Source organism: Dendropsophus ebraccatus, unplaced genomic scaffold (genome assembly GCF_027789765.1).
Source record: "Dendropsophus ebraccatus isolate aDenEbr1 unplaced genomic scaffold, aDenEbr1.pat pat_scaffold_1193_ctg1, whole genome shotgun sequence".
NCBI lineage: Eukaryota > Metazoa > Chordata > Amphibia > Anura > Hylidae > Dendropsophus > Dendropsophus ebraccatus.
Window position 1 is genome coordinate 1 of NW_027208610.1, and position 25,443 is coordinate 25,443.

Consider the following 25,443-nt stretch of genomic DNA (forward strand, 5'->3'; position numbering starts at 1 on the left):
CCCCCACCCTACAGCTGCTGATTAACAGTTTACTGACTATACACAGCATGGATAGATAACTGCCAATCAGCAGCTGGTGGGTGGAGTTTTCTGCTTCTCATGAATATCCAGGACTACTGAGCTCACGCATATAATGGGGAGGACTACGTATTTGTCCATGTTATTCAGGAAGATATCTCTGGATTAGCTGCACAGAACAATGTAAGTGAGATATCATTCTGTTTAGCTTCTCTGTCACTAGTTTATGCTACCATGAGATAGGACAACATAAACCTGCTGACAGAGTTTCTTTAGGATGCAAGCCTGAAAAATGATATGATAACAGATATGATAACAGATAGACCAAAATTCTATGCAGTACAGGACATGTAGTAGCAGTACAGGACATGTAGTAGCAGTACAGGACACGTAGTATCACACTATACCCTGGAGAATCACTACTAGACAGCCAACCAGTGCGGGCATTTTAGTAATACTGGGTTTTATCAGTAAAATGCCCAGTTTCATTGGTTGATCATCTAGTTATTGACTTTTGCCGCAGATCTTGACTGTAGCATTGTAAGTTGAGTCTGGTTTAAAGTTACGATGGTCCAGAAAGGACCATTGTATGTTGAAAATATTGTATCTTGAGGCCATTGTAAGTTGAGGCATCACGATAGATAGATAGATAGATAGATAGATAGATAGATAGATAGATAGATAGATAATATTTTTCATCCTGACCTGTTGCTTCCTTGCCATAGATCAGCCAGTAATACATGGCAGGACATGGAGGAATACAGTCTGTGGTGACATTAATTTGCTGAACCTCAGCTACTGCTTGTTGGGTTGTGTTCCAGTTCTGTAGCGTTATAACCTTAGGGGAAGAAAATAATGATGTTTCAGTGGAACCAACATCGAAACTGTATCCTATAATGTACAGTATATGATACCAAATACAAGAGGAGAAAACATCTGTAATACAGAATACTATATACTACATACCTGTGTTTCTAGAATGGTCGCACTCTGTGATTGTATATTCTGGATTTCATTCACTGCATCAGGTGTCTGCTGATCTGTGTATGAACTCTTCTTACTATATACACCAACATCAATTACTGAAGGTCCATAGACATTTTGGATATAAGCTTCAAAGTAACACCTGCAAATGGGCCAAAAAAAGTCATTTTTCCTGGATCTGATCATTTCATGATCAGGAGAAACATATGAAACAGCCAAAAGTCCCAAAACTTTACTCCATCACCAAGCAGGTACAGCAACGTTTTGACCTAATGGGTCTTTGTCAAGCATGCTTGTCTTCTATGTCAGAGAGACATGCCAAAAGTTTTCATCGGTCCAGGACTAATCAATCGTGAGAACGAGCTGGGAGAGGGCCAAACTGCAGCACAGACCACTTTAAAAGTTTTTTTTTATGATGACAGTGACACTTCAATTTTTTTAATTGATGTCTGGTATAATCCCTTGAATTCCCTTGTGTTTTGTCTGTGTTAATAAATACCTGTATTCCCCATAATATATCACTTCTGGAACATACTGATAAGGCTGGGTTCACACTTCATTTTTGCAATCAGTTTTTGCAAAAAAAAACTGATGAAAAACTAATGGAAAAACATGCATTTGTGTGCATCAGTTTGGATCCATCTTTCCACTGACTTCCATTATAAAGAAAAAAAAAGGATCAAAATGCATGTTTTTTTAACGCACACAAAAATAAGGTTAGTTAAATTTTTCTGTATGTTAAAAAAAAAAGCATTTTGATCCATTTTTTTTATAATAGAAGTCAAAACGTTTTTTTTCCATCCATCTTTTGCAAAAACAAATTAAAAAAAACGGATTGCAAAGACGTAGTGTGAACCGAGCCTAACTGGGTGTTTCTATTCCTTTCTGCATGTGGACATAACCATGGCTACATGTGATGGCCAATTCTGAATGATTTTGCTGCATGCCCTGCTAAGCAAAGCTGTGATGGAAAGCCATTATTTAAAAAAGTGTTCCTTATTATAAAAAAAAAAAATGACAACAGTGGATGTTGAAGTATTGTATTGCCCCCCAAAAGTTACAAATTACCTATTAGTGCTTTTTCCTTGCACTTACTACTGCATCAAGGCTTTACTTCCTGGATAACATGGGGATGTCACTTCCTGGATAACATGGGGATGTCACTTCCTGGATAACATGGTGATGTCACTTCCTGGATAAAATGGTGATGTCACGACCCGACTCCCAGAGCTGTGCGGGCTGTGGCTGCTGGAGAGGATGATGGCAGGGGGACACTGAGGGACACAGAGCACCGGAGGGACACTGAGCATCTCTCTGCCATCATCCTCTCCAGCAGCCACAGCCCGCACAGCTCTGGGAGTCGGGTCGTGACATCACCATTTTATCCAGGAAGTGACATCACCATGTATCCAGGAAGTGACATCACCATTTTATCCAGGAAGTGACATCACCATGTTATCCAGGAAGTGACATCACCATGTTATCCAGGAAATGACATCACCATGTTATCCAGGAAGTGACATCACCATGTTATTCAGGAAGTGAGGCCTTGATGCAGTAGTAAGTGCAGGAAAAAAGCACTTTATAAGCATTTAAGTGTGTGTATATTGGTGATTCATATAACTTTTGGGGAGCAAAAGTTAGGGGCTTTTTCTCTAAGGTCTTATTTCCACGTCCCGTATTTTACAAATGCTATGGACGAGAAAGCCCTGTAATGAAGTGTTTCCCCACCCGGCATAATTTATCGATATCATACCAGGAGCAGGGAAACTGTTTGAATCTCCGTAACCCGTGCGGTTCGGTCATTACAGAGCCACTGAGATTTAAAACAGTTTGAATGATTAGCTTTTTGCTGACTAAAGTAAAGGCAAGTGTACAATAGGGCTTCTTACTGTGAATTGGGAGATATATCTCTTATTTCAGTCTGAGATTAAAGCAAGTTATATGCAAAACAGAAGCTAAACTAATGGGGTGTTCCCCTGAGCTGCCTCCTAATTTGCACAACATTTCTAAAATGCATATCTCAGCGCTGGAACGACAGATTGAAATAAGAGTTACATCTTCTGATTCATGATTAGAAGCCCTATTGTCCGCTGCCTATATGGCTTTACTTTGGTCGGCAAAAAGATGTTGACAGGTCTACTTAAAATAGACTATATTGCAAGTGTTAAGAAGTGAGGGTCTGACATCTGGGACCTCTCTAATCAAGAGAATACGGTATTACTGTGCAGAGCAGAACAGCTAAACTGCCATCATGTAGAGTATTAGTTGGTTTTTCTTCAATCATATTACAGTGCAGTGTACGGTAAAGAGGGGAGACCACTTAAAAGGGAAAGCACCAGGGCGAGTTTTGTGCTATCCTTAAGCTACATTTCAGTGCTGAGGCCAACACAACTGTGAATGCAGACAAACTCATTTTCAAGTAAATTGTAATAATACAATGCTGACATCTATTGGAAGAACATAGTTTTTCATATAATATGACTCACGGCTTTCCCGCCTGGAGGAAAAAGGTCTTTGAATTCTGAGATGAAAACGCGAAGTAAGAAGTTGAGTAGCTGCTATAAGCAATCTGCACCTGTTATATGGGGGGAAATAAGTGGAAAGTTAGGCTCTGTTCACAGTGCTGTTTTCCATTCTGTCATTGGTTTTGGTGTTTATGGTAAGAACGGTATAGCCTGTAGTTATAAACACCAGAACAATACTGGACACCTACCGAACCTATACTATACATAGACTGAAATAACAAATCAGTGGGGTCCATCACTATTTCTTAGAACTGTTAATATGGATCTATACTACTAGTCATGGGAGTGTTTAAGTCTATCTATCTCCTATCTATCTATCTATCTATCTATCTATCTATCTCCTATCTATCTATCTATCTATCTATCTATCTATCTAACTAACTAACTATCTATCTATCTCCTATCTATCTATCTCCTATCTATCTATCTATCTATCTATCTATCTATCTATCTATCTATCTATCTCCTATCTATCTATCTATCTATCTATCTATCTATCTATCTATCTATCTATCTCCTATCTATCTCCTATCTATCTATCTCCTATCTATCTATCTATCTATCTATCTATCTATCTATCTATCTAACTAACTATCTATCTATCTCCTATCTATCTATCTATCTATCTATCTCCTATCTATCTATCTATCTATCTATCTATCTATCTCCTATCTATCTATCTATCTATCTATCTATCTATCTATCTATCTATCTCCTATCTATCTATCTATCTATCTATCTATCTATCTATCTGTCTATCTCCTATCTATCTATCTATCTATCTATCTCCTATCTATCTATCTATCTATCTATCTCCTATCTATCTATCTCCTATCTATCTATCTATCTATCTATCTAACTAACTATCTATCTATCTCCTATCTATCTATCTATCTATCTCCTATCTATCTATCTATCTATCTATCTCCTATCTATCTATCTATCTATCTCCTATCTATCTATCTATCTATCTATCTATCTATCTATCTATCTGTCTATCTCCTATCTATCTATCTATCTATCTATCTATCTCCTATCTATCTATCTATCTATCTATCTATCTATCTATCTATCCATCCATCTTTTACCTCACTGTTTGTTCCTCTCATATGTATTGATACACATCAGCAGATTCTTTTTCTTTTTGCTCCATGATAATTGTTATTTTTTTATTTAAATTATATATTCCCTAAATATACCGTGAATGTGAAATTTGCCATGAACTTAAAAATAATGATCTAAAATGGCCAAATTTCTCTCATGATCCACCATTAGTCAAGATTTTTTGTCTAAGTTTCTTAAGGACAAGAGATAATCTGTTAAAATATTTTTTTTCCCTCCTTCCTGCATAATCTGACAATCCTGTTATGTACATTTGTATCCGCCAGTATATGAATCTAGTATGTTCAGGGACAGTAATAGGGAGGTTGGAACTCCAGCAATTGCTTTCAATTCCATTTACTAGCTGGGGCATTGAGAATAGCAATGCTAATAGCAAACTAGCACCACTTAGTATTATACAGTATATTGTTGTATAGTGGTATTATTTGCACTATTTTAAATTAACATAATTATTTAAGTGATGTTTTATGGCCAAGACTCATTTTCTTTGCAGCCAACCCTGGGTATGTCCATTGTTACTGGGTATTTTAGTCAATGACAACAGAACATATACAGTTATATTCAGATTACCTTTCCTGCAGGATCACCAGATTCATTGAAATACAGAGCAGAATTGTCATCTCCCTTTATATAGAAATTGTAGTAATCTGTATCCGGAGGCACAAAGAATCCACTGAACCGAGCGACAAAGGCATTGGTCTCCGAGGGCCAAGATATGGAGGCCCCATCATACCAAGAAGCACCGGCATAGCCTGTGGAGTTTTCATTCAATTTTAGTGCATTAGTTGGTGTAGCACTGACGTTCCACCTCTCCATCTTCAGTCCTCGGCTTCCTAAAAATAAAGCATAGGAATTATGGTGAGTTTAGAAAATCAATTTTACATTCGTTATTAGGGAAGAGTACAGTGCTATTACAGAGAGCTTCTGTCTTCTTGGGGGATCTGGCATGTCCCGCACTACACAAACAACTATTGATATGAACAGGCACTGTGTAGTGTTTAAAGGGGTTATCCAGCGCACAAAGACATGGCCACTTTCTTCCAGAGACAGCCCCACTCTTGTCTTCAGCTTGGGCGGGGTTTTGCTGCTCAGTTCCATTGAAGTGAATGGAGCTTAATTGCAAACCGCACCTGAACTGGAGACAAGAGACGTGTTATCTCTGAAAGAAGGTGCCAATGTTTTTGTAGCGCTGGATAACCCCTATAAGCTCCATTAACTTGAATAGAATTGATCTGCAAAACCTACACCCAAACTGGAGACAAGAGTGGTGCTGTCTCTTGAAGAAAGTGGACATGTTTTTCTAATGCTGGATAACCCCTTTTATTTCCCCTGTGGTGGTGCTACAGGAAAACTCAACACTCACTGACAGGTTTCCATGCAGATTGCAGCCGGTTTCTCATTGGCATATCACCATTTTTACATCTGTATTACACCTACAAGTCCCAGCCTGACCAAGCCTTTTGATGGCCCAAACTGGCAGCTGTAATACACCGTGTCAACCCGGCGTACAGCTGATAGCCAAAGTTCCTAGCTAGGGGACACTTTATAGTCCAATGACTACCAATCTGGCTACAGTACCATTATGTAGTACCATATGTCCTTCTAAATGACAGAATTAGGAGGCATTCACACTTTACGTACTTTGCGCACAGTCCGCAATCACGGATGATGTGCTATTGAACAGACTTCGAAACTAGTGATATCATCATTCATGCTGATTCCAGGAGCACCGAAACAGTTTCAATCTTTGCACTACCGTATTGATACAGTCGCCTGTCCGTGTCAGTACAGTACTGCGAAGATTTGAAACTCTTCCATAGCTTGATGCAGAGTTCCCAATTCTGGTCCGTAGCACATCCTAATAGCGGAACGTGTGACTTCCCCCCTAGGCTTTGTGCTGTAAGTTGGATTATGCAGGAGCAGTAGTGGATTATAATAGGGGCGTTTCGGGCGGCAGCCCGGGGCCCTGAGTTCCTGGGGGGCCCAGGACCACCCAAAAAGACTTATACTTTCAGTGGTGTACTGTCTCCTGGCTACACTTCTGCCATGATTTGCAAAAAATCAATGGTTTTTTATGGCAATTTTGCACAAATGAGGACATCATGACATTATCTGTCCTGTACTATGAATGCCAGGCTAGTGCTGCCATACTGTAGTTACAGTGGGTTGGGAGGGCCCAGGCTTGGTGAACAGCCCGGGGCCTATGGTAAAGTTAATCCGCCCCTGTGCAGGAGTCATATATTTAGTGCCAGGAGTGGGGTCAAATCCCATCCTGTAAGATCAGGAAGTGTAAAATCCCATGTTTCTGGCCTCTTGTACAATTTGTAGGAAAAAAAAGTTTTTTAGACCCCACTTCTGTGTCTAGGGTGGTGCTCACAGTAAGAAAAAATTCCAACAGTATTATGAAACTTCATTCTCGGCACTCACCATCATGCTTCATAAATTTTTATTGTAGAAAAAAGACCATCAAAAAAATATACAATGGCAACAGGACGTTTCGGTGCTTGATGCTGAAACGCCCTGTTGCTGTTGTATATTTTACTGATGGACTTTTTTCTACAATATAAAATTTATGAAGCATGATGGTGAGTGCCGAGAATGAACTTTCATAATCTTGTACAATTTTTGACCTAAAACAAATATCTAATAGGACCCCTCCTATCATGTGGAATTATACTACTGGGGTCATCCTGTATGTGGAGAAGTCTTTAGGCCCCCTTGCACACCTAAGCCTGGGTGTAACTACTAATTTTGCCCATCCACCTTATAGCTTCTCCACAGAGCCTAATATATGATAGGAGTGTAAGGGTTGTATGACTCCATGCTGTAATGGGAACCATCTTCACTGTTTTCTAGAAACAGAAAAAGATTTTTACTATATAGTCATACATTGTAAATACCTGGAAAAAAAGATGGCAGGACAGGCGGCTGTGGTGGACTCCTACAAGTTATTGTTGTATCTGTTAATCCAAGAATTTGGCATTGCTGACCTGTAATACAATTACATATAACATGAGCATGGCTGAGTTAAATTAGAAGTTCTCAACTGAAGGAGGGGTAAGAAGATGCACAGTAGGGGGCATTGAAGAGGTATATGTGGGTCAACTAAAGAGGGGGGAAGGAGGTATACAGTATGGGAGGGACTACCTGCAGATGGGGGTGTATACAATATTGAGGAACAACTACAGAGAGGGGAGGGAGGTATACAGTATGGGGGGGGACTACCTGCAGGGAGATGTATACAATATGGGGACTACCTGCAGAGGCGGGTGCATACAGTATGGGGGGGAAGAACTACAGAGAGGGGAGGGAGGTATACAGTATTGGGGGAACCACAAAGAAACTTTTATTATACTAGCCTTACAGAAGTGGTACATACAGTATGGTGGCTAACTACTATATAGAGTGGGGCTACAGTGTAGGGGCATAGTGTGTGGACAATAGCACCTACACCGAAAATAAGCCCTAGTCTACAGTAAAAAAAAAACAATATAAAACCCTGTGTTATGTTGGAGAAACATGGTAGTAGATTAAAAAGTGTAAACTTGGTATAAAAAAAATATATTTATTAATAAATTAGTAAATTGCTAAAGTTTTGAGGATGTGTGGTCAGCTACTGATGGTCGGCTAAACTGGGGTCTTCTCTCTTGATGAGTCTTCATGAGAGTCTTAGCTGTTAGGGTTCGTTCACACTACGGAATCGGCACCGAACCCTGCCTTTTATCTGTTTGAATGGGAGGGCTCGAGCGCTTTCAGCTTTGGCTGTCCAGGTATGATAGAAATTGCAGTTTTGCAACAGCTGGAGGGCCGCAGTTTGGTGGTGGGTCGAGGTTGGATGGGGCAGGGTTTGGTGATGGGGCCACTGCGACCTGAATAGTCTGCAAAAATCTGTTCCTCCTCATCTCTCTCCAACACTCCAACTCCAAGGAAAGTTAGCCTAGACTAACACTGCTGTCAGGGTGCAGCTTGGTTTTATAGCCACAACAAGGTTCTATTGTGACATCATCCTCATATGTGACATGATGACATCACAAGCAGTGGGTGTGGCCAGAGCACAAAGAGATGAATAATTTATGTACCTGCACTGGACTTCTACATTATAACATTACAGGATTTCTTCTCCAATTTTAGTCCTATTAGTAAATAATAGTAATAACCAGTGTTCTCTCTGCCTGGTGGTGCAGGACGGGGTCTATAGAGGGGCTTTATTACGGGTGATAATTTATCAGGAATACACCCCCTCCCCAGGTTGGATGCAAGTTCTCCTTGCAGATGACATTATGCTTTATGGGATATGCTGAGTGTTGTCCTAACTCCATCATGAATGAGCTCCAGTATATCTGTGAGATGGCTCCTATGTTATGGATGGTAGATGCCGCTGTTAGGCGTCTCACAGCCTCCCCAGCGTATACAAACATGGAAGCTACAAAATAGTGTTATGGTAGCTTCACACACACCGTATCTCAGTGGATTTTATGCTGCACATCCGCAGTGGATCCGCAGCAGATTTGAACACAGATTTGAATAACTGAACATACCATCAAAACTGCTGCAGATCCTATCCTGTAATTGTGAATGCACCCTAAGAAATATAATAGTCCAGTTATGATAAAGCAATAAAATTCACTTACCTCCTATAAGGACTTTGGCTGGAGCGTCTGTCTGATCAAAGTACTGTCCAGATATTGTGACTATTGTGCCTCCTTGTATACTGCCAGAAGAGGGGAAAATCCCTGTAATCTCTAGAAAAGAAACCACAGTATACCAGGCATGAATAGACTGCCATCAGATTATCAGATGTGTTCACACACTGAATACTCCTTTGCATCGGTTTGTGTGGTAAATAGTATTCAACGCTTTAGTAAAAAGCTATTTTTTATAGTTTTTTTTGTTGTATTTTTAAAATTATGCCTAAAAAGTTCCATAACCCGGCCGGAGTCACGGAACGGCCGATCTCTTACGTTGTGTGAACATAGCCTAGGAGTGTATGAAACACGTAGCACATATATGTAGGTCTATATATAATACAAGTTTTCCCAGCATTTATATTGAATTTAGTGAATAAAAGTGATGTAAACAGAATCCATCTTTTTTTCATATAACACGGTCGAGGCAGATGGGGAGTTCCCAATAGCACAGTGCTTTTTTCCAAAATGTTGCCCGACTCCTAACCTCGGTGCCACTCTTCTCATGCACTGGTCTGGGTCTATGCCCTGGACTCTGGAGGCAGGCCCAGTGCCCCCCCAGTGTAATAATATCCCTTTCCCTCTGTGACATACCTTTATTAGAATCAACAGGGGAGGGGATATAGTCACACTGGGGGGCACCGTGCCCACCTCCAGTGCATAGAGCCGGACCGGTGCTCAAAAAGAGAACATTTCCGAGTGTGGAAACCGGGAGGTGTTTTAAAAAGAAAGGACACCACCCCCGGGATCCCTACGCAATGCCTCTTAATGTGAAGAAAAAAATGGGGGGTGTACATGATGGTACATTCACTTTAAATGACAGGATAAGTGTTACCTGCATACGTCTGGTACATGGAAAGTTTATTCACAGAAGACACAAAATATGTGGCCAAGTCTGGTAAACTCCTGGAACAGAAAAAGAAGCCATAGTTATGATTATATGTGATATTATTCAACACCATGACATTTGTTTGCTTGAGGAAAAAGTAGTATCTGAACCAATAAATACAAGATGGAGCAGATGCCCATAGTAACCCATTAGACTGCAGCTTTCATTTTTTTAAATAAAGCAGTTTCCCATAGCAACCAACCAGGCTGCAGCTTTCATTTTCAAATAAAGCAATTGCTCAATGTAACCAATCAGGCCACAGCTTTCAGTTTTCAAATGGAGCAGTTGCCCATAGCAACCAATCAGGCTACAACTTTCATTTATCAAAGGGAGCAGTTGCCCATAGCAACCAATCAGGCTGCACCTTTCATTTTTCAATATGAAATGACCTGAATTCTGACTGGTTGCTATGGGCACAATTACATGTGCACTAGAGAACGTGTGAATGAGGCCTAAGACTGAACTCAGGTTTGTAAAGCTCAGCAGACAAAGCACAATGCCCATATACATTTGGGAAATGCCTAGCTGACTGTGTTCAGGCCATTAAAGTCATACCTCCCAACTTTTGCAAAGAGGGGACATGTGCGCCGCGGTCCCTATAGCCACGCCCCCATAGCGACCCTCCATAGCCACGCCCCCATAGCAACCCTCCATAGCCACGCCCCCATAGCAACCCTCCATAGCCACTCCCCTACAGTCACCACATGCTGCTGACTGAATAGTGCCCTATACAGTATCCAATCCCGCCAAAAATGCCCTATATAGTATCCAATCCCCCATTATAGTGCCCCACATAGTATCCAATGCCCCCATATAGTGCCCCCACATAGTGCCCCACATAGTATCCAATGCCCCCATATAGTGCCCCACATAGTAGCCTATGCCCCCATTATAGTGCCCCACATAGTATCCAATGCCCCCATATAGTGCCCCCACATAGTGCCCCACATAGTATCCAATGCCCCATATAGAGCCCCACATAGTAGCCTATGCCCCCATATAGTGCCCCACATAGTAGCCAATGCCCCCATATAGTGCCCCACATAGTAGCCAATGCCCCCATATAGTGCCCCACATAGTAGCCAATCCCCATATAGTACCCCACATAGTAGCCAATCCCCCCATATAGTGCCCACATAGTAGCCAATCCCCATATAGTGCCCCACATAGTAGCCAATCCCCATATAGTACCCCACATAGTAGCCAATCCCCCCCATATAGTATATAACCTACATTAGAACATCAAAATTTGGCCCAATAATAAATAACCTCTATAGGGTCAACCTGAATTATTAAACCTATAATAACCCCATAAAAATTTCAAATCCACAAAAATACTCTTAATAAATCCAAATAAATTTTATTGAGAAAACAACAACCCGTAATCCCATAAAAAACATAAATCCACACAGACAGTTTAAAAACAGGAGAAGCCAGGACAAATATTATACATGATTGTTCACAAAAACTTCATAATGTATCACACACTAGCCAAATGGCTACAACAATGCTCATATGGTAATATCTATTATTGCACTCAATGGTTATGGATAGATCCCTATGTATTGCAACAACCCCAAATAGCAGCAGATGTATATTGCACACACTATATATAGCAGCATACAATTTATTGCACATAAATCCCAATTCAGACTATATGTGTCATATCCCTGTAAGGATGCACTAATGCATGCACCTATATCCCTATACCAATGTATACCAGAGCCAAGCTGCAGGGTTAATAATCCACTGAGATCATACTCAAAGCAATATGCCGGGATAAATCACTCACCCAATCTGAATATCCTGACTCCTCCACTCCACACCCCAACGCGTTTCGCCGCTGCTTTTACCAGGAGCGATGGATTGGAGGAGTGTATGGTGTCTTATAAGGGGGATATACGTCCGGTGGCCAATTATGTAAAGTGTCCGGTGTTAACTGTTAACGCATGGTGAGCCGCCCGGACGCCATATTCCTTCTAGTCTCCGCCCACAGATCAGGCGTCATGGCGCCATCATTGGGGGCGGGAGTGTCAGGAACACAGCATCCGTCGGCGCATGCCCCCCCATATAGTGCCCACATAGTAGCCAATCCCCCATATAGTGCCCCACATAGTAGCCAATCCCCTCATATAGTGCCCCACATAGTAGCCAATCCCCATATAGTGCCCCACATAGTAGCCAATCCCCATATAGTGCCCCACATAGTAGCCAATGCCCTCATATAGTGCCCCACATATTATCCAATCCCCCATATAGTGCCCCACATAGTAGCCAATGCCCCCATATAGTGCCCCACATAGTAGCCAATCCCCCATATATGCCCACATAGTAGCCAATCCCCCCTTATAGTGCCCCACATAGTAGCCAATCCCCCCATATATGCCCCACATAGTATCCAATCCCCCATATAGTAGCCAATCCCCATATAGTGCCTCACATAGTAGCCAATCACCATATAGTGCCCCACATAGTAGCCAATCCCTCCATATATGCCCCACATAGTAGCCAAACCCCCATAGTAGCCAATGCCCCCATATATGCCCCATATAGTAGCCAATCCCCCATATAGTGTCCACATAGTAGCCAATCCCCCATATATGCCCCACATAGTAGCCAATCCTCCATATATGCCCCACATAGTAGCCAATGCCCCCATATATGCCCCACAGAGTAGCCAATGCCCCCCATTTGTGTGGCCCCAGCGGAAAAAAACAATAAACCAGTAACTCACCTGTCCTCCGGTCCCAGCAGCTCCTCTCCCGGCAGAGCGCGCACTCCCGTCATCCTCCGGGGCAGGCAGCGGGGTATACAGACACTGACTGTGCCGGAGGATGACGGGAGTGCGCGCTCTGCCGGGAGAGGAGCTGCTGGGACCGGAGGACAGGTGAGTTACTGATTTATTGTTTTTTTCGCTGGGGCCACATATAATGCGGGACACTGGGGGCCGTTCTGGGACCGCGGGACAGCACCCCGAAAACGGGACTGTCCCGCGAAATCCGGGACGGTTGGGAGGTATGTTAAAGTCCATGGGGCCTGTGTTTGTCCTTACTCATATACATTAGCATCCCATTTTGCCAAAATATACAGGGGGAGCGTTATCAAATATGGTGTAAAGAGAAACTGGCTCAGTTGCCCCTAGCAACCAATCAGATTCCACCTTTCATTCCTCACAGATTCTTTGGAAAATAAAAGGTGGAATCTGATTGGTTGCTAGGGGCAACTAAGCTAGTTTCACTTTACACCATGTTTGATAAATCTGCCCCACAGTATGTGCCATGAAGGGCGTAATCATGATACAACCTCATTTCTTTTCATTCATGAAATGTCCTCATTTAGTCTTAGCATGACTTTTTCTGCAGTTTTCAATAGTTACATGGGAGGCGCCATATTATTGTCATCACTATTTTATTATAATTCATGCAAACTCACCTTCCATATTCATTGTCCAGGATGAAACTTATATTGAGGTGTCCTATGGGGAAATATGCAATAGCATTAACAAAGCACATCTTCTCTATACTGCATATACCTAGATATATAACTTTATGGGGGATATTTATCAAAGGTACGCAGAGGCGTACGCCAGGGAGAAGGTGCAGATTCGCCCCTTCTCTCTGGCGTATATGCCTGACGTATGCCTCGCTCCCCCGATGGGCGGGCTGGTGGGGGCGTACTAAGGCGGGAAGGAGCTGTGGCTTCCTCCTGCGCCTAATTTATCATGATTTACGCCTTTTTTTTTAAAGTGACGCTGCTGATTTTCCAATGACAACAGTTATTCCCTTATCCCCTTTGCAGTGATCGGTAGGGGTACGACCATTGGGACTCCCATCAATCACAAAAATGGAGGAAAATGTATTCTCCGTAGGGCTTTTGCACCAGGGGTGGTGAGCAAGATGAAGACAAAGAGGATTAGAGGCTGTGTCATCTCTAGGGTCTGTAAACTGGCCATAAAAAATAGACAATAACCTCTGCTATACAGAACACCCCTTTATTATCTGTAGTTATGACCATATTGAAATTATTGTAGCCATATCCTAACTCATTGAAAACTACCCATTTGGACAATAGTGGGGTCTTGCCATTTATTGTTGGAGCGATGACCAATGTAATCCTATCTTGATAATACCAGACAGCAAAAGAATCCAAATGTGTGTGTCCAGCTTACCGACATATGTCCCTGAGTTGTAGCAGATCATGTTGCCATAAAAACTGTTTGCATTATCTAGCGTTAACCCATACCTACGAATGAATATCAAAAGAAACAACAACAAATTGGTATAAATAGTCATCAAGCAAAAAAAAGACATTTCAAATTTTGGTCTAAATTGAGTCCTTACAGCAGGTCATTGTTTTACACGTGACTTACAATGTAACAGGATTATCGGTATTAGGTGTGAGCAGGTTACATGGCATTCCTCCAGCATAAGCCCTGTGAAACGGAACAGAAAAATCTTTATGAAAAACGCCAAAACTGCATCTGACATTTCATGCAATTGCAGATCTACATTAGTTCTCGAAGTCCTTTCTAAATGAATTTCTATTACACTGACTAGATAGTAGCTGGAAACTTTCTTCGAGGCATAACTGTGGTGCCAGTGAGAGAGTATTCATCCCCTAAGATTTTTGTTAAAAAAAAAAATAAAAAATTCAATGACTTTGTCAGAATTGTATTCACTTCATTGTATTCATTGTCATCACTGTATCATTCACCTACTAATTAGTGTAGTTGATGCGTAGCACAGTGCTTTAATATTTGTTCACAAAGGGGGGGGATCTACGAAGAGTACGCCACAGACATATGCCAAGGAGAAGGTGCAGATTCGTCGCTTCTCCATGGTGTACGCCTCCCGTACGCCCCACTCGCCCAATGGGCGGGCTGGCGGAGCTTGCGGGGGAGTGGTGAGGCAGGGAGGGGGTGTGGCCTCATCCCGCGCCTCATTTATCATGATTTACACCTGCTCGCAGGCGCAAATCCTGGCGCAAATCTACACCTGCTGGAAGCAGGTGTAGATTTGGTACGCCGGGCACCGATTCGGGTGCCCAGCTGGGCGGATTCACTAAGAGGCGTACGCCTCTTAGTGAATCCTGCCGCGAAAAAGGGGGCAGAGCTTAATTTAAATCTTTATAAATCCCCCCACCCTCCCCCCTTAGTGTTATTGGATCTTTCTGGCTGTTTTACAAAAGAACAACTCTTAACCAGATAACGGGATGGATATAACAAGAAAATAGGCCATCAAATTTTACTGGCTGGATAACCCCATCAATTAGTACCAGAAAGGTATATAGATTTGTAAAGTCCTTCTTTTTAAAAATTTCAAGTCTTCCCACACTTGTCAGCTGCTGTATGTCCTGCAGGAAGTAGTGTACTCTTTCCACTCTTTCTGACACAATGCTCTCTGCTGCCACCTCTGTCTGTAATAGAAACTGTTCAGAGCAGGAGCGATTTGCTACTGCTTAGGACAGTTTATGTCACAGACAGAGGTGGCAGCAGAGAGCACTGGAAAGAATACACCAGTTCCTGCAGGACATACAGTAGCTGATAAGTCCTGGAACACTTGACAAATCTATATAATTTTCAGGCACCTGTTGATTAGAGATGAGCGAACCGGCCGAGGTTCGGCTTCTTATGAACCTGAACTCTCGGCTTCTGATTCCCGCTGTCTGCCCGCTCCATGGGGAGGGTGGATACAGCCTGAGGACCGCCTAGAAAACTGGGATACAGCCTATGGCTATAGCTGTATCCCAGTTTTCCAGGCGGTCATCTGGCTGTATTCACCCTCTCCATGGAGGCTGCAGACAGCGGGAATCAGAAGCCGAGAGTTCAGGTTCATAAGAACCCGAACCTCGGCCACTTCGGTTCGCTCATCTCAACTGTTGATATGAATAAATAAAAATATAAAAATTCGCCAGAGTTCCCCTTTAATGTACATTATTTATGCAAAATTTGTGAGATCAGTAAATGACTTACCTGAGAACTCTGACATCTCTTCCATTAGAACTTAAATCCGTATTACTGCCATAGACATCAGTGAATATAATGCCTCTCATGGTGATCATAGAACCTGAAAGTGAAACCAATGAAGATGTGCAGGTAAGATAAATGTGATGGGGTCCCGGCAGCACAATGTGAACCTGCACTGATGGGACTCTCCGGTTTACAGAACCCATTTTAAAATACCGTATCAGGAAATTCTGTATTTATTCTGACAAGAACAGCCGTTGTTGCCGATTAAAACAACAGCCGTTCATGTCAGAAAAATCATGGAATTCAATTGAAACAACGCCTGTTGTTCACACAGTGTATTGTCGTTGTTCAATACGGCCGTACAAATAATTGGCCTGTCAATTATTTGTGGTCATTGTTGTTGTTGTAGTTTGCCTTGAAATGAATGGCTAAATGGGAACTAACAAATCTAACTTGCTGATCGCCTCCTATAGCGATGTTAGTTGTGCCCTATAGGAGCACTGCTGTGTCATCTGGCACGCTTTTTCTAATGATTCAATGGATGGGATGGGACGGAGGGGTGGCAGTGCTCCTAAGGGTGCTCCGGAGGGGAGTTTACCCCGGATAACAGCGCGGGAACGGCGCAGAGAAGGAAGGTAAGACACATACCTTCCTCCTCAGCATATAGGGGGCTATCAGCATGTTAGATTTCCCTTTAATTGATTTCTATACACACCCATATGGTGGCCGGATTTCAATGACTTTGAAATAATGTTCATCCAGCCGATAATGCAGTATCGGCCAGATGAACATGTAAAACAACGTCCGTTGTCTGACACTGCCAACAATGGCTGTATCAAATTACGGCGGTTGTTTTACATAGTGTGAACATAGCCTTAGACTACGTTTGATCCATTGAAATCCAGCAAAGGTGTGGTATATGTCAGCATGCTATTCTGACAGTTTGCCAACATATATCACTAAAATATTATTGTAATAGATGTGAACATTCCTTTTTTTTGGAGCTACTCAGGATAGGTTAACAGTCACTGATCCGAGATCCGACACCACAGCCGATCAGCTGTGAAGAGCCCGTACTACACAGAAGCAGTTGGCCTTGTTCCTCGTGTGGTAGTGGTGATATGAAAATGCAGATCTGCTCCCGGTTAAGTGAATGGCAACTAATAGTCATTGGAGCCAACTTCTTCCAGCCCCATTCACCAATCTATTCACCATATATTGGTGGGGTGCCAAGACCCGGCACCACCGCTGATTAGCTGTTCACAGGACGCACTACACAATGAATGGGGACGAAAGCCCCGTTATATCCTATGGATAGTTTCTGAGTCTATTTTGCCCAGAAAACACTTTAATTGTTCAGTTTATTGTTAGGATACCCTACAAAAAGAAAGTTTTGTTTTCAGTAAGACAACTACAGTAATTATGTTTATCAAGTCATTTATCAAGTAGATCCTAAGGGTGTTATTACATGGGCCGATGAAGGCCCGATAACTGTAAACGTGCACCGAATTGCTAGATCGGCGCTCATTTACTGGGCTTATTACACGGCCCGATTATCGCTTAACAAGGGCTGCAGGGACATTGTTACCGATGTCCTTGCAGCCCTTGCTTAACTTTATACATTACCTGTCCGGGCTGCAGGGCTCCTCTTGTGGTCTTCTCCCCGGGTACTGCGGGCTCCAGCTTCAGAGCGGCCTGTCTCAGCTAACAGGCCACGGCAGTCCCGGCCAGTGATTGGCTGAGCAGCCTGTCAGCTCAGACAGGCTGCTCTGAAGCTGTAGCACGCGGACCCGGGGAGAAGAAGACCGCAAGAGGAGCCCTGCAGCATGGATAGGTAATGTATATCGTCAGCCGCCGGCCGAGCACTGCTATTACACATAGCGAAGCGCGTTCAGCGCCTGACAATTATAGGTTCAAACCTATATCAATGATCAGCTGATGATTGTTGTCATCGGCTGATCGTTGTATTTATTATACGGAGCGATAATCGGCCGAATCAGGCCAATTTGGCCTATTATCGTTCTGTGTAAGAGTACCCTAAGTTACAGTATATAAGGATGCAAAGAGTTGACCATAAAAAAAATCTGAATAATGAGATAATTTTATTGCCAGAGATACCTGGAAGTCCAGAGAGTGGTGTTATACTGTTAATCGTTGGAGTGGTCCACCATGTTGCCTGAAATGAGATGGCATATAAATACAAATTATTTATAGAAATATCTCATTCTCATATCTCATAGCTCAGCCAATCCCTGGCATCCTAGTCAGTGATTGGCTAAGAAAGCTACCAATGCCAGAACAGTCCGTCTTGGAGGTGAAGTTGGGATTGTTCAGCCGGGGAGCCAAAGATGACATCAGAGGACACAGGGGGAGAGTGAAAAGCTAAGAATAGCATGTTTGTTATGTTCTCCCCAAGGGCAGCAACATATTAAAAGTTTAGTTTGAGCGGAATACCCCTTTAAATAGTGCTTCACCTTATCTTTTTTATGTAAAAAAAATAGAACTCTACCAGAATTGTCACATGTATGAACAGCAAGAGAGTCAGAACTTTATATAGGTGCAATGGTTGTCAGGGATGAACAATCCTACTAATATCGATGTAGTATTATTATAATATATATGGCATGTCCCATATAAAGGCCAAGAGTGGCGAAGAGGGTCTTGATGTGAAAAATGTATTCACATGTGGCCCCTCTGCTCCAGAATATTTTAAAAACGCCATTTCACAAATGTCATACAATGTATTGTATATGATCAAAGGTCAATATATACTTAAAAGAACGCAGAAAAGAAAACACATCTGACATTTAGTAAGGTATGTTATTTTTGCCTATGCAAACAATGGTTCCAGTCTTTAGTTACATACTAGCAAAGCTAAGGGTTGGACACTTGAGAACAAAGTGACAGGTAGTGAGTTCTGTATGGTCGGAGTCTGTCTGGCCACTTAATGTACCCATTACCGTCTAGACAAGGTTAACTGTCTCCAACACGTCTAGAGAAAACACAACATTAGTAGTATATATAGAAGGTAGGTTAGGTAATACTTTTCTAAGTATGGTAAATGTAGATCCTGCCCTCGCATGGACGACAAGAGCCTAGACAATAACCTCAACAGGGAAATCACAATTATAGACTATAGACTGTATGCGCCAAGGAGATGTAGGCTGTAGGGGCAGGTTGGGGGTGATGATTACTTAGGAGAGGGGGCCTAAAGGGAACCTATCACCACTGAAATGCTACCTAAGCTATTGGCACCATGTTATAGAGTAGAAGGAGCTGAGCAGATTGATATATATCTTCATGGGAAAATATTCAGTATAACTTGTAATTTATTGATTGAAATCTCTGGTGTTTCCAAGCTAAGGAGTCCAGTCCATTGAGTGACACCGCCCACTGGACTCCTTATCACAGAATGATCAGGGTTTTAGATCAAAAGCCTGGATACTGAATCTTTTCCCACAACGATATATATCAGTCTGCTCAGCTCTTCCTGCTCTATAACATGATGGCCATAGATTAGATAGCATTATCTTGGTGACAGGTTCCCTTGGGATCCAGCCAAACCTACAGACAGAGCAGATGATGAGGTATCATCTTGGGAAGGAGGGAAAATCTGTTGAGCTGCTGAGACAACACCACACCGAAAATGAAGGACTACACAACTTCCTGTATAGGCTAATTCAAGCAAAAAGCATGCTGAAGCCAGTGAGATTAGTGATAGCACAATATTAGAAAGTTTTATGTGTTGTGATAATATAAATATAGTTTTCTGATGACTGGATAAACAGTGACTAAAACCTTTTAAGCATTGCGCTTCCTAATGGAATAAAGTTACATTTACAGTAGTTACTGCTCAATGACGGCAGTGGAACCCACCGGCATTCAACTAATCCTTAAAGGGAATCTGTCAGCTCCTGGGCCCTACCTGAGGTGGTGACAGTGTGCTGTAGCTGTCAGCTTCCAGTGAGCATGGTGCCTTTTTGGTAATTTTCCGTGCAGCGGATTATGTACAATCTTATATCTCCTACTGTACTATAGAGTCACAGAGCACTTGTTTGTGCCACACTTTGTCATGCATCCTCCTCCCTTTTCATAAATAATCAATGCTGCCCGGCCTCTTACTCGCTCAGCTGTCAGATTGCAGATCAGTCCTCTGTAAGCAGGTTATGTCTGAAAGAATCTCTTCTCCCTAATGTGTTAGAGCTGTGGTCTAGGGGTAACTTACCTATCTAGAGACCTGCCAGCAGTTCATTCTCTGGTTTGAATCCCCTGATGGAAAATAAGTAGATGTCTTTTTTCCCCCTCATTATTGCATCATTTTTAAGGCTATATTCACACACAGTTTTTTTTGCTCAGTATTTTGGTCAGTATTTTGCAACCAAAACCAGAAGTGGATTGAAAACACAGAAAGGCTATGTTCTCACACTGTTGAAATTGAGCGGATGGCCGTCATTTAATGGCAAATAATTACTGTTATTTATAACAACGTCCGATATTTTGCCATTAAATGACGGCCATCCGCTCAATTTGAACAGTGTGAGAACATAGCCTTTCTGTGTTCTCAATCTACTCCTGGTATTGGTTGCAAAATACTGACCAAAATACTGAGCAAAAATACTGTGTGTGAACATAGCCTTAAAAATAATACAATAAAGAGAAAAAAAAAGACATCTATTTAATTTCCATCAGGGGATTCAAACCAGAGAATGATCTGCTGGCAGGTCTCTAGATAGGTGAGTTACCCCTAGACCACAGCGCCAACACATTAGGGGAGAAGAGATTCTTTCAGACATAACCTTCCTACAGAGGACTGATCTGCAATCTGACAGCTGAGCGAGTAGGAGGCCGGGCAGCATTGATTATTCATTCAAGGGGGAGGAGGATGCATGCCACTGTGTGGCACAAACAACTGCATCTGTGACTCTTTAGTACTGTAGGAGACATAAGATTGTACATAATCCGCTGCACGGAAAATTACCAAAAAGGCACCATGTTCACTGGGGGCTGCCAGCTACAGCACACTGTCAGCACCTTAGATAGTGCCTGGGAGCTGACAGATTCTCTTTAAATTTGTTCCAAGATGTGCCCAAAGTGAACAATGTCTTTAAGACTCTATTCCCACAGGACAGGAAAGCCATACATTTTTGGCAGTGGATTTGCATGCAAAAAATTGAAGATTTATTAGAGTTTTGAATCAGGTTTTAAATCCGTAGTAAATCCATTTTATAACAATCTACCATGTAGCCTAAATGGTGGAAAGCTAAATAGAATTGGGGGCTAGCACTGAGAATTGATTTAAATGCAAGGAGAGTCCAATGTGGGCACAATAGTAACAAGAAATTGCATTTACATACCAAGAACTTGCATGACCAGACTTGGTAATTCCCACCACAGATGTTTTGGGGGTCCACAGGAACGCCATCCACACTCACTCTCACCATGTAATAATCTGCCGGCATGGGTCTGCAATGCAAAAATAGTTTTTTACATATATATATATATATATATATATATATATATTTTTTTTTTTTTTTATTATTATTTTTTTTTTTTTTTAAATCTATGACGCCGTCTGTTAGGAGATAAACCCTAAGAGCACCACCTATACTACTTACTATAAAAGTGTTGCCTCAGTCTCTGGGCCTGTCTAAGGGACATCTGGACTAGAGCTAAACTATCTGGATGTCGTGACTTTTAGTCCATTCTGGGGCATATTACAGAACACTGCAATGAATAGTGAATAAATAAAAGGGGTGGTCCAGATCTCTAAAATCTTATGACAGTCCTCGCTCCACAGCCCCCTACTTCCATGTCAACACTGAAGCCGAAACAAGCACATAGCTCAGCGATACGGACCATCAAGCACTTAGAAAGATTGTGTCAGCAACGATATAGAGGTGGGGGGCTGGGGTTGTCATAACATTTTAGAGCCGTTTCAACCCCCTAGTCACTAAAAGACATGAAACACAGAATATACATATACACCCACACAAAGCAGGACAGCAAGCCCCAAATGATCATGATGCCCAACAGTGTCCTGCCCACCCATAGTTGCCACGACTGACAATACCAACCGCTTACTTCCACTTAAATTGGTTGGACAATTAAGTCCTGTTAGCAATAACAATAATATAGGAAACAAGGGGTTTCCCCCTTCTTACACCCCCAAATACTTCTGGATTAGTATAATCTATTTACTCCTTCATAATGCCTCAAACTAGCCTGCTAATACTACATTTTACTTGATAGAGTTGATAGAAACCCAGGGGCAAAGATATGGTGGTGGTCCCTCCTTAGTGGTATTACTTCAGTAAGTAGGTGGTGAAGTCAACAGGACAAAGTAAACCCTGGATATAGTGGTTCGCCAGAGGCCCAGTACCTGGTGTAGCAGATAATCTGTGTGGCGTGACTGGCATCTTTCTCCACGTCACATGGGAAGGAAAGGGTGGATGAAACAAGCTGGACAGCGTTTCCCAGATTTGCGTTTCCATCCCCATAATTGAACTGATTGGCATCTGCAAAGCCTAAAATGGGCAGAAAAGATTACATTTTGTCATTAAAAAAATAGCATTTTAAACTTAAAGGGGTGTTCCTACAAAGAATCCTATTTTCAACTGTCTAATAAATAAACATATATTATAAAATAAGGTTCCCTGTCGTCCTGTTAGCCTCACAACGGGTGGGGGTGTCTCCGTCCTGTGGACAGGACGAGAGGAATTTTAATGATTTTAAACTTAACTCCACCCCCTGGTCTATATAACCCCCCCTGGACCAGGAATACCTCAGTTTTTATTTCGTACTTGTGTCGCAGGGGCCCTCCCGATGGGGATACTTCTTGCTAACTCCCCATCCGTTGTGAGGCTAACAGGACGACAGGGAACTTAACATTTTGATGTTAATGTGTGCTCCTTTAGTCATGTTAGCATCACAAAGGTCCCCCCCCCCCCCCCCCCCCCCATTAAAACTTCTTTTCAATTAAACTAAGGTATTCCTGGTTCAGGGGGGTTACACAGACCAGGCGGTGGAGTTAAGTTTAAAATTAATAAAATTCCTCTCGTCCTGTGAGACAACCCCATCTGTTGTGATGCTAACAGGACTAAGGGATCACACATTAACATCAAAATGTTAAGTTATCTTCTACCTTTCCCAGAAAGCTCTTCATGCTTTCCTTTTGCTTCTGATGAAAAACTGCTCTGTTGTCTTTATTATCCCAGCTTCCTGCCTTGTGTACATCCTATAATAGACTTCCTGTTACTGATGTACACTCTAGCTCAGAATTCAGCCAACTGTATATTATTCCTACTATGTGGGAGGCTACTGTGGGTGTATATATAATAATACAATAAATAATAAGCAAAATATACCTTCAAGCCAATTTTAATGGTCATATATGCCTTGTGTGTTTTAGGAGAGTCCCTGCTCCTCTGTGATCATAGCCTGCCTTATAGCAAACATTACTTCTTATCTTCAAACAGTGAATGCGCAATGTACTAAGCTAAGGCTTATCTCAGCTTCCATACTGAGCCTGGAAAGAAGAGATCTGACGGCTAACGGAGAAAGAAATACACATACATATGTATGAACAAAACAGGACATCATCTCCTGTGAGATTTATCAAACATGCTGTAAAGTGAAACTGGCTCAGTTGCCCCTAGCAACCAATCAGATTCCACCTTTAATTTTCCAAAGAGTCTGTGAGGAATGAAAAGTGGAATCTGATTGGTTGCTAGGGGCAACTGAGCCAGTTTCACTTTACATCATGTTTGATAAATCTCCCCCTTAGTCTATAAAACAAGTATATGTATAAGAGCATGTGCACAATATATAGGCAATACTCCTGCAAACTGAAGATGCCCCCCTCCCCAATTATCATGCACCAATTTTGCAGTTTTCTAAGTTTTTGGGAGATATTGCTGGGGGCGAGCAGTCTGTGAATATGCTTTATGGCTGATAAAGAAGCAGGAGCCCGATCTCTGTCTATTAGCTGGTCCTTTGACACTACTAATAACTAGCATAGAAGACCCACCTTGTCCTTTGATTGTAAATCTTGTTGCTCCATTCAAACTGCCGTAATAGGGTGAAATCTGGGACACTATGGCTTGTCCATCTGCAAAGAAGATCAGTGATATGGAAACTGGTTTAGCTTGTTAAAAAGAGACACAACTTGTTTTACATCTTTCCGTCTGACCTGGAGAGAATTCAACATTGTTTTAAACCAAGGTTATATCAAGACTAGGACTTACACAGAACCATAATTGGCAGAATCGGCCCTATCCGGCCGATTATTGTTCCGTGTAATAAACACAACGATCAGCCGATGATCGTTGATATAGGTTCCGACCTATAATTGTCGGCCATCGGCAGCCGGCGGCTAACGATTAGCAAAATAAATACATAACCTATCCATGGTCCAGGGCTCCTCTTGCTCCTCTTCTCCCCAGGTTCCGCGCGCTGCAGCTTCAGAGCGGTCTGTCGTAGCTGACAGGCCGCTCATCCAATCACAGGCCCACACACGGAATAGGGCATAACTATGAGATTGTAGGGGGTCCGACCACTGAGGCCCCTTTGATCTTGAGAATGGGGACCGAAAATCTGACTGGATTGACTGCCCCCCTCACTGCCACAGCTCCATCTAATGTGAATTTGGGCCCCTTTGAATCCTGTGGATATGGCGTAAATCCCTTTAAGAACTGTCTTCACCATGAAGAAGAACAAGGAGCCATGGAAGTCATGATATGGCTTCCATAGAGCCTTTATCTCACATTATCCAGTCTGTCTAGCATTACATGAAGAGACAAAAGGATCTGAGCAGCGACATCCACAGAAGATTTGGGCTTAGGTCTCCAAGATGTCCAGAACAAACTCCCTTCTGAGTTCCTAAAACAGGAAGTTATTAAAGGGGTTATCGAGACATGGCCACTTTCTTGCAGAGACAGCACCACTCTTGTGTTTTGTGTTTTGTTGTTCAGTTCCATTGAAGTGAATGGAGCTTAAATGCAAACCACACCTGAACTGGAGACAAGAGTCGTGTTGTCTCTGAAAGAAAGTGGCCATGTTTTTGGAGCACTGGATAACCCCTTTAAACCTTGTGCAGTGCAAAGAAACAGAAAAGCAGTCGCCCAGAGTGACCAATCAGATTACAGCTTCCATTTTCCAGAGGTCTTATAAACAATGAAAGCTGCAATCTGATTGGTTGCTATGGGTGACTGCTTTACTGTTCCTCAGCACCAGGTTTGATGAATCCGCCAT

At 42.3% G+C, this 25,443-nt stretch overlaps 1 protein-coding gene across 1 annotated transcript; it reads right to left on the reverse strand.

Annotated features, from left to right (window-relative positions):
- Positions 1-723: 723 nt before the first annotated feature.
- LOC138774976 (fibrocystin-L-like) lies at positions 724-25,443 on the reverse strand (the record flags this gene model as incomplete). The annotated part of the gene is made up of 17 exons (XM_069955742.1): positions 25,410-25,443; positions 25,202-25,279; positions 24,221-24,301; positions 22,574-22,718; positions 21,549-21,657; positions 18,313-18,370; positions 16,198-16,291; positions 14,596-14,658; positions 14,395-14,468; positions 13,659-13,701; positions 10,173-10,243; positions 9,284-9,394; positions 7,553-7,642; positions 5,223-5,485; positions 3,492-3,580; positions 985-1,144; positions 724-856 (listed from the first exon to the last, which is right to left on the reverse strand). Coding segments are annotated over exons 1-17 (1,696 nt in total), but the record flags the coding sequence as incomplete, so codon positions are not given.